We start from the raw sequence: 12,753 nt of genomic DNA on the forward strand, positions 1-12,753 counted from the left end.
AAAGGCTCTAGGTTCATCCACCTCAGTTCAACTGAGTCACATTTGTTCCTTGTTATGGCTGAGTGATATTCCATTGTATATATGTACCATTGCACATATGTACTTCTTTATTCGTTCATAGGTTGCTTCCATGTCCTGGCTATTGTAAATAGGGCCGCAACAAACATTGGGGTGCATGTGTCTTTTAGAATTGTGGTTTTCTCTGCCCATTTTTTAATTGAGCTGGTTTTTTTGTTTTAATGTTGAATTGAGTTTTTGTACGTTAATCCTTATTGGATATACTGTTTGTAAATATCACCTATTCAGTAGGCAGCTTTATCATTTTGTTGATAGTTTTCTTCACTGTGCAGAAGCTTTTTAGTTTGATGTAGTCCCTTTAGTTTATTTTTGCTTTTGTTTCTCTTGCCTGAGGAAACATATCCAGAAAGATACTGCTAGGACCAGTGTCAAAAAGCATACTGCCTTGTTCTTCTAGAAGTTTCATGGTTTCAGGTCTTTCATAAAAGTCTTATAGTTTAAAATGAGGGAGCATGATACCTCTAGCTTTGTTCTATCTCAAAAATATTTTAACTATTTGAGATTTTTTTTTATATTTCTGTACAAATTTTAGGATTATTTGTTCTAGTTGTTTGAAAAATGTCATTGAAATTTTGATAGGAGTTGCATTGAATCTGTAGATGGGTAGTATGGTCATTTAAATAATATTAATTCTTTGGTTATACGAGCACTATGTGTCTTACGTTGTCAGTTTCCTTTATCAGTGTCTTGCAGTTTTTTAACTACAGTTCTTTTGCCTCCTTAGATTTGTTCCTAGCTATTTTATATATATTGATATAAAAAAAAATAAATATATAATATATATCAATATATAAAATATATATATAAAATTTATATATATAAACATATATACTTATATATTGATATATATATCAAAAAGGGTCAATAGGACCCTTTTTCTTAATTTCTCATTCTGATAGTTCATTGTTTGTGAATAGAAATGCAACAGGTTTGTGTTTATTAATTTTGTATCCTAAAACTTTACCAAATTCATTGATGAGTTCTGATAATTCTTCTGAGTGTCTTCAGGGTTTTCTGTGTATGACATCATGACATTACAGGCAGTGACAGTTTTACTTATTCCTTTACAGTTTCATTTACTTTTTCTTCTTTGCTGTGGCTAGAACTTCAAATACTGTGTTGAAAAAAAGTTGTGAGAGTGGGCATCCTTGTCTTGTTCCTTATATTAGAGGAAATGTTTCAGCTTTTCAGCATTGAGTATGGTGTTAGCTCTGGGCTCATCATTTATAGCCTTTATTACATTGAGGTATGTTCCCTCTACCCACTGTGTTGAGAGTTTTCATGATAAATGTATATTGAGTTATGGGAAGTGCTTTTTCTGCATCTGTTGAGGTGATTATGATATTTATCCTTCAGTTTGTTACTGTTGTATAGCACATTGATTGATTTGTGGATGTTGATATATCTTTGTATCCCTGGAATAAATCCCATTTTACTATGATGTATGATTCTTTTAATGTATTGTTGAATTATTTTGTGAATATTTTGTTGAATATTTTTGCATCTGTGAACATCAGGGTAATTGTCCTGAAATTTTCTTTTCTCGTGGTTGTCTTGTCTGTTTTTGGTATCAGGGTAATCCTGGTCTTATTTTTATAAAATGAGTTTGGAAGTATTCCCTCCTTTTTTTTTTTTTTTGTTTATCCTTGGAAGAGTTTGAGAAGAATTAGAATTAATTCTTCTTTGAAGGTTTTTCATAATTCCGCAGTGAAGCCCTTTGGTCCTGGAGTTAGTTTGTTGGGAGGTTTTTGATGACTAATTCAGTCTCCTTACAGGTTATTGGTCTGGTCATGTTTTCTATCTCTTTATGATTCAGTCTTGAAATTTTGTATATTCCTAGGAATTTATTTCATCTAGTCTCTGAAGTTTGTTGTTGTATAATTGTATTTCTCTGGTGCCAGTTGTAACATTTCCTTTTACATGTATGATTTTATTTATTTGGGTCCTCTCTATTTCTTGGTGATTCTAGCTAACAGTTTGTCACTTTTGTTTATCTTTTCAAAAAACAGCTGTTGGTTTTATTGATCTTTTATATCATCTTTTTATTCTCTTTCAATTGTTCCCACTTTCACTTTTGTTGTTTCCTCCCATCTAATAACTTAGGGCTTCATTTGTTCTTTCTTTTCATCTCATTTCTTTTTTTTTTTTAGTTTATTGAGGTGTTTACTTAGGTTATTTAGTTTCTTGTTTGAGAGTTTTCTTTTTTCTTTTTCTTTTTTTGAGGTAGACATTTATCTTTCTGAACTTCCCTGTTAGAACTGCTTTTGCTGTATCTGGTAAGTTTGGTAGGTTGCAATTCCTTTTTCCTTTGTCTAAAGGTATTTTTTATTTTTATTTTTATTTATTATTTTTTTTTATTAGTTGGAGGCTAATTACTTCACAACATTTCAGTGGGTTTTGTCATATATTGACATGAATCAGCCATGGAGTTACATGTGTTCCTCATCCCGATCCCCCCTCCCACCTCCCTCTCCACCCGATTCCTCTGGGTCTTCCCAGTGCACCAGGCCCGAGCACTTGTCTCATGCATCCCACCTGGGCTGGTGATCTGTTTCACCATAGATAATATACATGCTGTTCTTTCGAAACATCCCACCCTCACCTTCTCCCACAGAATTCAAAAGTCTGTTCTGTACTTCTGTGTAAAAATATGGAACGCTTCACGAATTTGCGTGTCATCCTTGCTCAGGGGCCATGCTAATCTTCTCTGTATCGTTCCAATTTTAGTATATGTGCTGCCGAAGCGAGCACTAAAGGTATTTTTTGAAAATTTCTCTTGATTTGTTCATTGACCCATTATTCTTCAGTGGCATGTTGTTGCATCTCCCTGTGTTTGTGAGTTTTCCAGTTTTCTTTTTGTAATTGATTTCCAATTTCATAACTTTATAGTTTGGAAAGATTCTTGATGTGATTTCCATCTAATGAAGTTTATTGTGGCCTAATGTGTTTTCCATTATGGAGAATGTTTCACGTGCACTTGAGAAGAATGTGTATTCTGTTACTTTTGGATGGAATGAACTGTATATTATCTGTTAAGGCCATCAGGTCTTACATTGTCATTTAAGTCTGATGTTATTTTAGTGATTTTTCTGTCTGAATGATTTATTTATCTGTTGATGTAAGTGAGGTACTAGAGTCCTGTACTATTACTGTATAGCAATTGATTTCTCTTTTTAGGTCTGTTAAGATTTGCTTTGATATGGTTATGCCTATGTTAGGTGTATAACTGTTTTACAAATGTTAGTCCTTTTGTTTGACTCACCTCTTTATCATTACGTAATGCTCTTCTTTGTCCCCTATTACAGTTTTGTTTTAAAATCTATTTATCTGATCTAAGTGTAGGTACCCCAGGTTTCTTTAGGTTTTCATTTGCATGGAATATCTTTTTCCATCCCTTCATTTTCAGTCTGTGTGTTGTCCTTATGTCTGAAGATAGTCTTTTGTCGGCTGAATATAGATGACTCTTATTTATTTATTTTTAGCAAACTGTGTTTTGTTTTGGGGTATAGCTGATTAACAGTGTTGTGACAGTTTGAGGTGAACAGCAGAGGGACTCAGTCATACACCCACATGTATCCATTCTCCCTCAGACTCCCCTCCTGCTATCCAGGCTGCCACATAACACTGAGTAGGTCCCATGTGCCATTACCTACAGTAGGCCCATGTCGGTTACCCATTTTAAGTATAGACTGCCTGGACCTCCTAGATTTCAGTGTCTGCTTCCTGCCCCAGTTCGGCAGGTTTGTACCCGTGTTACACCAGGTTACTTCTCTGTGTCTTTCTCCGCCTCTTCTCCTTCTGGGGCCCTGCAAATGTTAGTCTGCTTGATGTTGTGCCATATACCCCTTAAGCTATTTTCACATGTTTTTCATTCTTTTTTCTTTTTGTTGCTCTGATTAGGTGAATTACAGTGCCCTGTCTTTGAGTTCACTGAGCCTTTTTGCTGCTTCATGTAATGTGCTGGTGAATCCTTCTAGCATAGTTTTAGTTCAGTGCGGTTTTATTTTTTGCAGTGTATTTTTGGTCTTTATTCAGATCGGGCAACTTCTAGCTTTTAATTTTTTTTTTTTTTTCATTCTACTGTTGAGCCCTTTCACTGAACTTTTTATTTTGGTTCCAAAATTTCCATTTGGTTCTTTTTTTTTTTTTTTTATAGACATTCTTTTTGACTTAGGTTTTCTATTTTTTCATATGTTTCAAGTGTGTTTTTGGTTTTTGAGGCATTTTTAATCTGTGGCTTCTTTAAAATCTTTCTCAGAGCATTGTAATGTCTCTGTCATCTTGGTTTTTCCATCTATTGATTGTCTTTTGAAAATTAATTTTGAGATCTTCCTCGTTCGTGGTGTGGTGAGTAACTTTGTGTTGAAACACAGGCATCTTCAGGTTATATCCTGAGGCTATTTCATTGGCTTTCTGTGACACCATTCTGACAGAGCAAGAAGATGCTATACTTTGTTAATGTCAGGAGGGGGATTGGAGTTCTGCTGGCTCCCCGCATGGCCTCATGATTTATTTCTCTGTCTTGTAGGTAAACATTCACCAACTTCTTTCAAAGTGTCCTGCAAAACCCGACTGATTTCTTAGCCTTAGGAGTCGGACAGGGCAAGCAGATGTAGGACAGTCAGGAAGGAGAGCAGGTAGACGCTCAAGAGCATGTGTGCTCTCTCTGCTTCACAGTTATCTCTGGGCTTTGTAGCGAGGCAGATGAGAGATGTCATCACTTCCTGGTAGAAAATGCAGTGACTGTTGTGGAAGGTGCCTTTTGTTAGACCTGATCTCTGGGAGAAATTCTGCTGAGCTGTCCTTGGCAGTGCTGTTTCAGTGATGTCTCCTGTGTGTCCACAAGGAATCAGGCGTCTCTCAGTGGTGGGCCAACAGTGATTCTGCAAGGATGCCTGTGACGGCTAGGGATGGTACCTCACGTATAAATCTTTCTACTTCATCTTGAGCCTAGTGTGGAGTTTAAAAGATGTATGTATTTTTGAAGTATTTTTGGTCTAGATTTTGTAGTGGTTAGCTGTTTTAGCTAGTGGAGCTTTCCACACTTGGAATCCAGCCTCTGGTTTCTGAATATCTGTCTCTGTGCCATAGTGCCTGTGCGTGGTGAGAGAAGCTTTGTCCTGGAGGCAGCCCTAAAGAGAGGTGAGGTGTGTCCATCTGATGCCTTCTGTGATCTCCTTTCTCATGGGAAAAGCATGTTGAGGTCATGGGTAGCTGAGAAGTAAGTGTCTTCCATATAGGGACATTCACTAGGTATGTGGCTGTTGTCTCTTGGGATATAAAGCTACCAGGGTGTTGATTGGTTTAGCCTCATAACTAATCAGCATCAGAGACAGAACAAAAAGAACAGCACCCTCCCCCTCCTTTGGTCACCACTGGGTACGTAGTGTTATAAGGGGTTGGTGGAAGGTAACTTAGTTTATAGTTCAAGTTTAGGTAGCTTTATGATTAATCGCTAGATAAGACTCCTTTTAATTATTTTCATTCATGTAACTTCTTCTAGGTACCTAAAAAAAAAAAGTCCTAAAGTGTGGAATATTTCAAACATACACAGTAGAAGGAATAGTATAACGAAATACCCCGTATCCGTAGCACATTCTGACTAGTTAATTTCATCTTCCTCTGAAATATTCCAGTAAATATATCAACTTTCGTGGGTGTTGTATGCTGGGCAATTTATTGAAACATCATTCTCGTTATGAATTTGGTTTCATAACATAAATACTGAATATGGTTTTTCTTTCTGTCTAGGAATGTATTGCTAATAAGCATTGACTTCATAGTGTTGTGTTAAAAACTTTTTTTACCTGATCCCGTGTTTACAGAAGGGCAGTGTGCCATACGCGTCTGGGGGACATTGGGCAGGTGCTCGGAGCTGAGTTGCCTCCTCCATAGGATGCCCTCCCAGTACCACCTCTCTGTGGTGCCTGTGACGATTACCTAATGTGCGTTAAGTGCTTAAAATCATTTGTGGCACATACTAAGCACTCGTGTTACCTGTTCTTACTACCTATCAACCTTAAAACAAACTGTGCCTATGATATTCAGAGGTTGGATATTTTATGTTGTTTTCTAGATGTGAATGAATTGAAGGAGTGTCTTTCTGTATTGGTTAAAGAGCAACAAGCTCTGGCCATCCAATCAGCGACCACCACCCTTTCAGCTCTGAGACTCAAGCAGAGGCTCATTGTTTTGGAACGATATTTCATTGCCTTGAATAGAACTGTTTTCCAGGAGAATGTCAAAGTTAAGTGGAAAAGCAGCAACATTTCTTTGCCTCCTGCGGACAAAAAAAGGTAATAATATAATTAAGAAAGTATCTTGATAACAGCTAAATGTAAAACTCAGTCTGGTTTGTTTAATAAGGAAAGTTTAATTAAGACTTAAAATGTAGTCTGTTTTTTCTTTTTCTGAAATTTTATTCTTGCTTTCCCTTTTTGTATGTTTTATATAATTTGGTGAATGGCTTTCCCAGTTTGCTTATGAAGTATCAGGCCATGCTGTAATCTGTCCCATTAAAGACACTTTTCTGTCAGTAGCAGTAGAAACCGGTCGGAAGTTTAGATCAGCATGTCAAGATTTGAAAATCTGATCTGAACATTATATTCTTTATGTTTAATTTTGGTATTGGATAGGAAATTATCATATTGCAGTAGTGCTTAACTAGTTTAGATGCTTCATTTTTTTCTTCTTAATGTGATTTGCTCATTCTTTTATTATAAGAGGTGCTTTTATGGACTCACTTGTAGTTGTAAGAAATGATACAGAGAGATTCCTTATACCCTTCGCCCAGGTTCCCCAGGGTTAGCCAGGTGGAAATTGTAAGGCAGAATCACAGTTAGGATATTGACTTGGATACATTTTACCTGTGTTACTCATGTTTCCCATTTTAGGCGCTCTCAGTCCTGTGTGTGTGTTTCCAGGGGATTTTATTACAGGTGTAGATTTCTGTCAGAACCGCCCCAGGCAGGGTATAGGATAAGGACCCTTTTTTATAGCTGTTTTCATGTCTGTTATGTAACTTTATGAGGTTGGCTTTTTCACTCAGTATTATTCCTTTGAGATTCTTCCAGGTATATGCGTGTGTCGTCATTGTTGAACAGGATTCCGTGTATAGGTGTACCGTATTTTTTTAACCACTCACCTTTTGAAGGTATCTCAGTTGTTTATAATTTTAGAGTATTTTGAATAAAGTTGCTGTGAATATTTTCTACAGGTTTTTCTGTGAACATAAGTTTCAGTTTCTCTGGGATAAATAACTTAGAGTGCAGTTGCTGGGTCTTAGGTTTGGGTTTGTAAGGCATTTTCATACTATGTGCAGAATAACTGTACAATTTTACATTCTCATCAGCCAAGTGTGAGTGGTTGTTTTTTTCTATCCTTGTCAGCTTTTGGTGTTGTCACTTATTTACTATAGCCATTTTGTTAGATATATAGTGTTATTTCCTAAATATTTATAGATTTCCTAATTTCTCAACCTATTTGGATAGTAGTGAGTTTTACCTTTTTCACAGAACTAGCTCTGGGTTGGATAGTTGATCGGTGTAGATGGGGGTGTGTCCAAACTGTTCTATTTCTGTTTGCTTAAATATCTGTAAAATAGAGAGCCACTTGTTGAAGATGTAGCAGTTCTTAAACCATGCCACTTTAGGACTGCTGGGCTCTTTTTCCGTGGATAAGGTCACGATTGGCTTAGGAGAGCCCTAGATTCATGCTTCTCCTGTAATGTATTTCTTAAAGGGTTCCCTGTGTGGGGTTCTCCTCCCACCTCATCTGAATTGACTTTGTCTGTGTATTTATTGTTTTAAAGACCACATGTCTTACTATACATCTTTATCTATTAAGGTTATAGTCTTATTCAGTATAAATCTCCTTATTCCTGTCTTCCAGGCACCCAATTGCCTCGTAGGAGGCAGCCGCTAATTTCAGTTGTTTGTGTTTCCTTAGAGCTCTCCAGGCACATGTTCCGTTCTAGTCAGGATTTATAGACTTGTGCATACCAGCTGCCTCTGTTGGGTCCTCACATTCTTCACTGCTAATTTGACTTGATATTGTGTCTTGGGGAGATCATTCCATATCTTGCCCATTTTAAATAACATTTCTAACTTTATGAAAGAGAATAAAATACATGGTAGTAAAACCATAATAGTATAAAGTTGAAAATAAAATTGCTTCCTATGGTTAAGTTTATACTGTACACACATTTTTGTTTTCTTGTTTTTTTTTTCAAGGATGATTTTTATGGTTTGTATGACTTCTTAATAGATGCACAATGAAACCATGTCTTGTTAAATTAACACATGTAAGTAATAAAAAGCTTAAAAAGACACCCGAGAATGATAAGCACTAAATTCAGGAGCGGGTAACCTCTCAGGAGGTGGGATGAAGGAGAAGAGCACGAGTGTGGGGCCTGCAGACCCGGCGGTCACATTCACCCAAGCAGGGGAGACCCAGAGCAGACTCCTGGCCTGGATGCGTGGTTTTCTGTGTGCGCCTCACCTCTCACCTGCCTTTTCTTTATTGCGTGAGGTTATTCTCCCCTTTTATGTACTTACTGTTTATCCAACTAATAATATTAGTTCCCTGAGATTATTTTGTGTTTTTGCAAGTCATTTAAAATTCTTTGTAAATATCTTTCTTTACAAAGGACATTTTCTTTTTCTTTACAAAGGAAATTTGGTAAAAGTTTTTAAAATGTCAAACTAAAAGTTGTTTGTGATCCTCTTATCTAAAGAAACCCACTGATCACATTTTGGAACAAATCCTTTTGTACTACATACTTTATTTTAGCATTTGCACATGCCTCTTGACTGACCAGTTCCCATTCCCTCCCACCCCTTGTGTGTTGTTTGCAGTTCCCGGCCTGCAGGCAAAGGCGTGGAAGGCCTGGCAAGAGTGGGGTCCAGGGCAGCTCTCTCCTTCGCCTTTGCATTTCTGCGCAGGGCCTGGCGCTCAGGTATGTGCCCAGCATGTTCTCTTTGCTGCCACATCAGGCGATATGGATTCTTTGTTCGCTTCTGCCAACCCATGCCCCTAGGATGGTCTATGTGCTCTCCATGCCTCATTTTTCTTGTTGGTAAAATGAGAGACTTCATAGTCTGTTTGACTTTTCAGGCCTAAAAAGGTGTGTATGCACACACACATCCCAGGTAAACCACCGCAGTGCCTCAGTACTGATTTATTTTCTAGGAGAACCAGAAAGTAGAAGCGCCCATATAAGAGTCATAAAATAAAGAACACTTTGGAGTAACTATTAACTTTTAATCTCTGAGTTCTTGGGGTTTCTAATTGAGAGGAAAGTGGGAAATAGAAAATGTGCCAGTGTCATTCTCTCACTCTGGTACTAGAAAACCCACCTGGGAGAGTGGGGAGTGCTCGGTGTGTGTGCTGCCGGGGGATGGACGGCCTCATCTGCCGTATGTGTGTGTGCCCAGGGGAGGACGCGGACCTCTGCAGTGAGCTGTTGCAGGAGTCTCTGGATGCTCTGAGAGCCCTGCCCGAGGCCTCCCTCTTTGATGAGAGCACCGTATCCTCTGTGTGGCTGGAGGTGGTAGAAAGAGCAACCCGGTTCCTCAGGTCCGTCGTGACTGGGTGAGTTCTTCCTTTTCATATCTTACTGTGTGAATGGTTCCAGCCTGCTTCAGAGTCTTGTCTCTCCTTCTGTTTAGAGATAAGAAACTCAGTAGATTGATTCCTGGCGTGTTTCCTGCATACCCTCAGCTCTGTGATTCCAGATCTTTGGTTCTCAGCTTTTCAAATGTTTGACTTTCGAAATTTTGATTGCACCTAGTAGGCTGTCATACTGAATGGAGTGGAAGATGAATCATGCTTTTGTTACTTATTTTTTTCAGAAATTTTATGATTTGGATATCAGTATTTCCTAAAGTGTTTGAGCACCTCTTATACATCTCTCAGTGAATGCAGGTGCCACCATTCTGAGTGGTGGGTATTGTCTGTGGGACTAAACAACTGATTCAGAATGAAATGTTTAAACCTACAATGGGTCTTCTTAGTGTGAAAAGATATGAATGTAAATCATTTTTCTTTACGGAAAGTCATGAACTCTGGTCTTAGGTGCTATGCATTTTGTTAATAGTTTTTAAGTTTAAGGAAAATATGTATACTCAGTACAAAATTAAACAGCAGAGACGGGAGGAGAGTTGATTCTCATTCTCTCACCTGCTGTGTCCCTTGCAGCAGGAAGACACCTCTGGTCTCCATGCCAGTGGGCTGTAGGTTTAGCTATTCAGAGTTTCTGATGTCATTGCCATGTAGTTTAGGGTTGGGAGGCCCTGAAAACAGGCTTGGAATTGATTTTAAAAATTCAGCAGTAGTAGTGATGTTGGAAGATCCTCCCTCCCTCATCTTGGGTTAAGAAGACTTACTTATTTTTGGAGAACAAGGGAAAGTTTCTTTGGTCAGAAATAAAAATAAACTGACATTTTGCCCATAGATTTTCAGATGGTTTTATAAATGGATACTTCTCCAGTTTTGTAGATGAATGTTGATACTGTAATAGCCTTACATGTCACTGAAACTGGAAACATGTCTAAACATTTTTCTACTCATGATTTGAATAATGATATAGGTAGTTTTATGCTATAGCAACTTGGAATGTCTTCTAATGTAATCATCTTATTAGTATCTCAGTCAATACTTGTAGTAAAATTTTGTCTTTACAAGTTAATTGTCTCCTTTAGAGTATCTGATTAAATTTGAGTAAGCAAGTCTCAGAAACTTGATTCTAAATACTAAAAACACTTCTTCATGGGAGAGGGAATATAATTAGTTTAACGTTAAGAGCATGCTTATTTTAAGCACATTCTCTTTAAGCTCTGTTGTCACTTTGTTGCCGCATCCTCTGCTGTCCTTTCAGGGATGTTCATGGAACGCCTGGAACCAAAGGGCCGGGAAGCATCCCCCTGCAGGACCAGCACCTGGCCCTGGCCATCCTGCTAGAACTGGCTGTGCAGAGAGGCGCGCTGAGGTGAGCCGTGCCCCAGGCTGAAAGTGTGGTTGGGAAACACCTCTGTATCGAGCAGCTGTTGCATTTCCTTGAACTATTTGTGATTTCAGCAAATGTGTGAGGATCTGTGATCAAAGAACCATGTCCCAGGACCCTTCTTTCAGATCTGGCTACACTTAAGTTTTCTTCGCTTCCTTTTTATGATCAACTTTCTAGTAGTCTAGGAACTGTTTTTTTTTTTTCCTTTCTCTCTGAATTTTCTTCAAATTGTTGTTTTTATTCCATTAATTTAAGGTCCTAGAAATTCCCTGTAGAAAGTGTTGTTTGAACTTCCTAACTGGTTTTATATGTGTTATCCACAGAAGATGGATGTCTTGTGCTAAAATCTTGAATTGTTTAGTGATTTTACTGCCTAGATTTGTTTTCATTTTTCATGGCCTTGTTTTAGTTTCCTTTCATATTTAAAGTATTTCTTCAATTTTATTTTATTTATTTATTTTTTATTTTTTTCTTCTTCAATTTTATTTAGCTATCTACTTGTATTTTTTGTAGGCCATGGCCAAAATATTAATCTGTTTTTACTAGAGCATAAGGATGTTTTCTCTTCCAGTCAAATGTTATCTGCTATCCTGTTGTTGCTTCAACTGTGGGACAGCGGGACGCAGGAGACTGACAATGAGCGGTCTGCCCAGGGCACCAGCGCCCCGCTGCTGCCTCTGCTGCAGAGATTCCGGAGCATCGTCTGCAGTAAAGAGGCCCCCTATGCCGAGGGTGACGTTCATGTAGGTACCATCATGAGACTTTGCATCTAAATAGCTGTCTTCATTTTGCTTATCCTGAAGGATTTAACCGTTTATAAACAAGCCCAGAGCACATACCTGTGCTAGTAGTTGCTTCTCCGGGGGTAGTGTGTTCTTGGCAGTTACAATAGTGAGTCAGGTGTGAGATAGGTATGGGAGGTCGTGGTTGGGTCACAGTTGATGCAGCAGAACTTGCCATGGTCACATTTCGATTCTTTGCAGCAACTAAGGAGGGGTCAGAGCCAGCTGTGTTTCGTAGATGCCGGGCCCTTTGTGTTGCTCTGGATTGTGTATTAGGAGCATGCTTCTTGACATACATCAGTTTGTGCTTTCAGAGAGACCTCTCTGCGGCTGCCTTGTGGCCACAGTTTTGTTTCTGCTGCACGAGGCACTGAGCCCCTTGAGTCTGTATGTTCAGTGCCGTGTGTCCCCGCAACCACTTGTGTCGTGCTTTGGCTCTGGTGGGGCTGTGGAGGGTGTGAAGAAGGCATGCTCAACTCCATGTGGGAGCAAGGTATTGACAGTAGCAGGAGAAAGATGTGTTAAAAATCCTGATGCTATTTCAGGAAAAGGTGTGAGAGTCAAGTGTGTTCTGATGGTACTTGCAGCAATGCCATGGGCAGCGGGGCAGGGAGGCTAGGCTCTGCTAGAGTGGGAAGGAGCAGCAGTGCCTCACTCTGTCTGTTGAGAGCACTTACTGTGGATTGGTTTTGCCCCTCCCAGGGGCACTAGGCAAACCTTCTCTCCCTCCTCTGTCCTCCTTCACATGCCATTTATGGAGCTCACCTCCGTTGGCCTGCAAACGCCTACTTTGGTCTGAAGTACACATTTTTAGAAACACAGCATTGAAAACAGTGACTCCCTTTGTTGGCCCTTCCTGAGTGTGGGGCACCGTTGCAGAGAACGTTA

General features: G+C 38.9%; 1 protein-coding gene and 1 non-coding gene across 6 annotated transcripts in view; one reads left to right on the forward strand and one right to left on the reverse strand.

Annotated features, from left to right (window-relative positions):
- The window catches only part of HERC2 (HECT and RLD domain containing E3 ubiquitin protein ligase 2), a 240,063-nt gene that overhangs the window by 43,708 nt on the left and 183,602 nt on the right, over nucleotides 1-12,753 (forward strand). For 4 of the 5 annotated variants that reach the window (XM_043488204.1, XM_043488205.1, XM_043488207.1 and 1 more), the window contains 5 exons: nucleotides 6,155-6,374; nucleotides 8,934-9,034; nucleotides 9,513-9,669; nucleotides 10,955-11,065; nucleotides 11,655-11,826. In XM_043488204.1, the coding sequence (XP_043344139.1) occupies nucleotides 6,155-6,374; nucleotides 8,934-9,034; nucleotides 9,513-9,669; nucleotides 10,955-11,065; nucleotides 11,655-11,826 (761 nt within the window). Of the gene's footprint in view, nucleotides 1-6,154; nucleotides 6,375-8,931; nucleotides 9,035-9,512; nucleotides 9,670-10,954; nucleotides 11,066-11,654; nucleotides 11,827-12,753 lie in introns of those variants that run through there. The other variant, XM_043488208.1, reaches the window with a different exon arrangement.
- Nucleotides 2,723-2,829, reverse strand: LOC122454117. Its single transcript, XR_006273326.1, has one exon. It is a non-coding gene; the product is annotated as a U6 spliceosomal RNA (small nuclear RNA).

This window comes from Cervus canadensis, chromosome 15 (assembly GCF_019320065.1).
Source record: "Cervus canadensis isolate Bull #8, Minnesota chromosome 15, ASM1932006v1, whole genome shotgun sequence".
Lineage (NCBI taxonomy): Eukaryota > Metazoa > Chordata > Mammalia > Artiodactyla > Cervidae > Cervus > Cervus canadensis.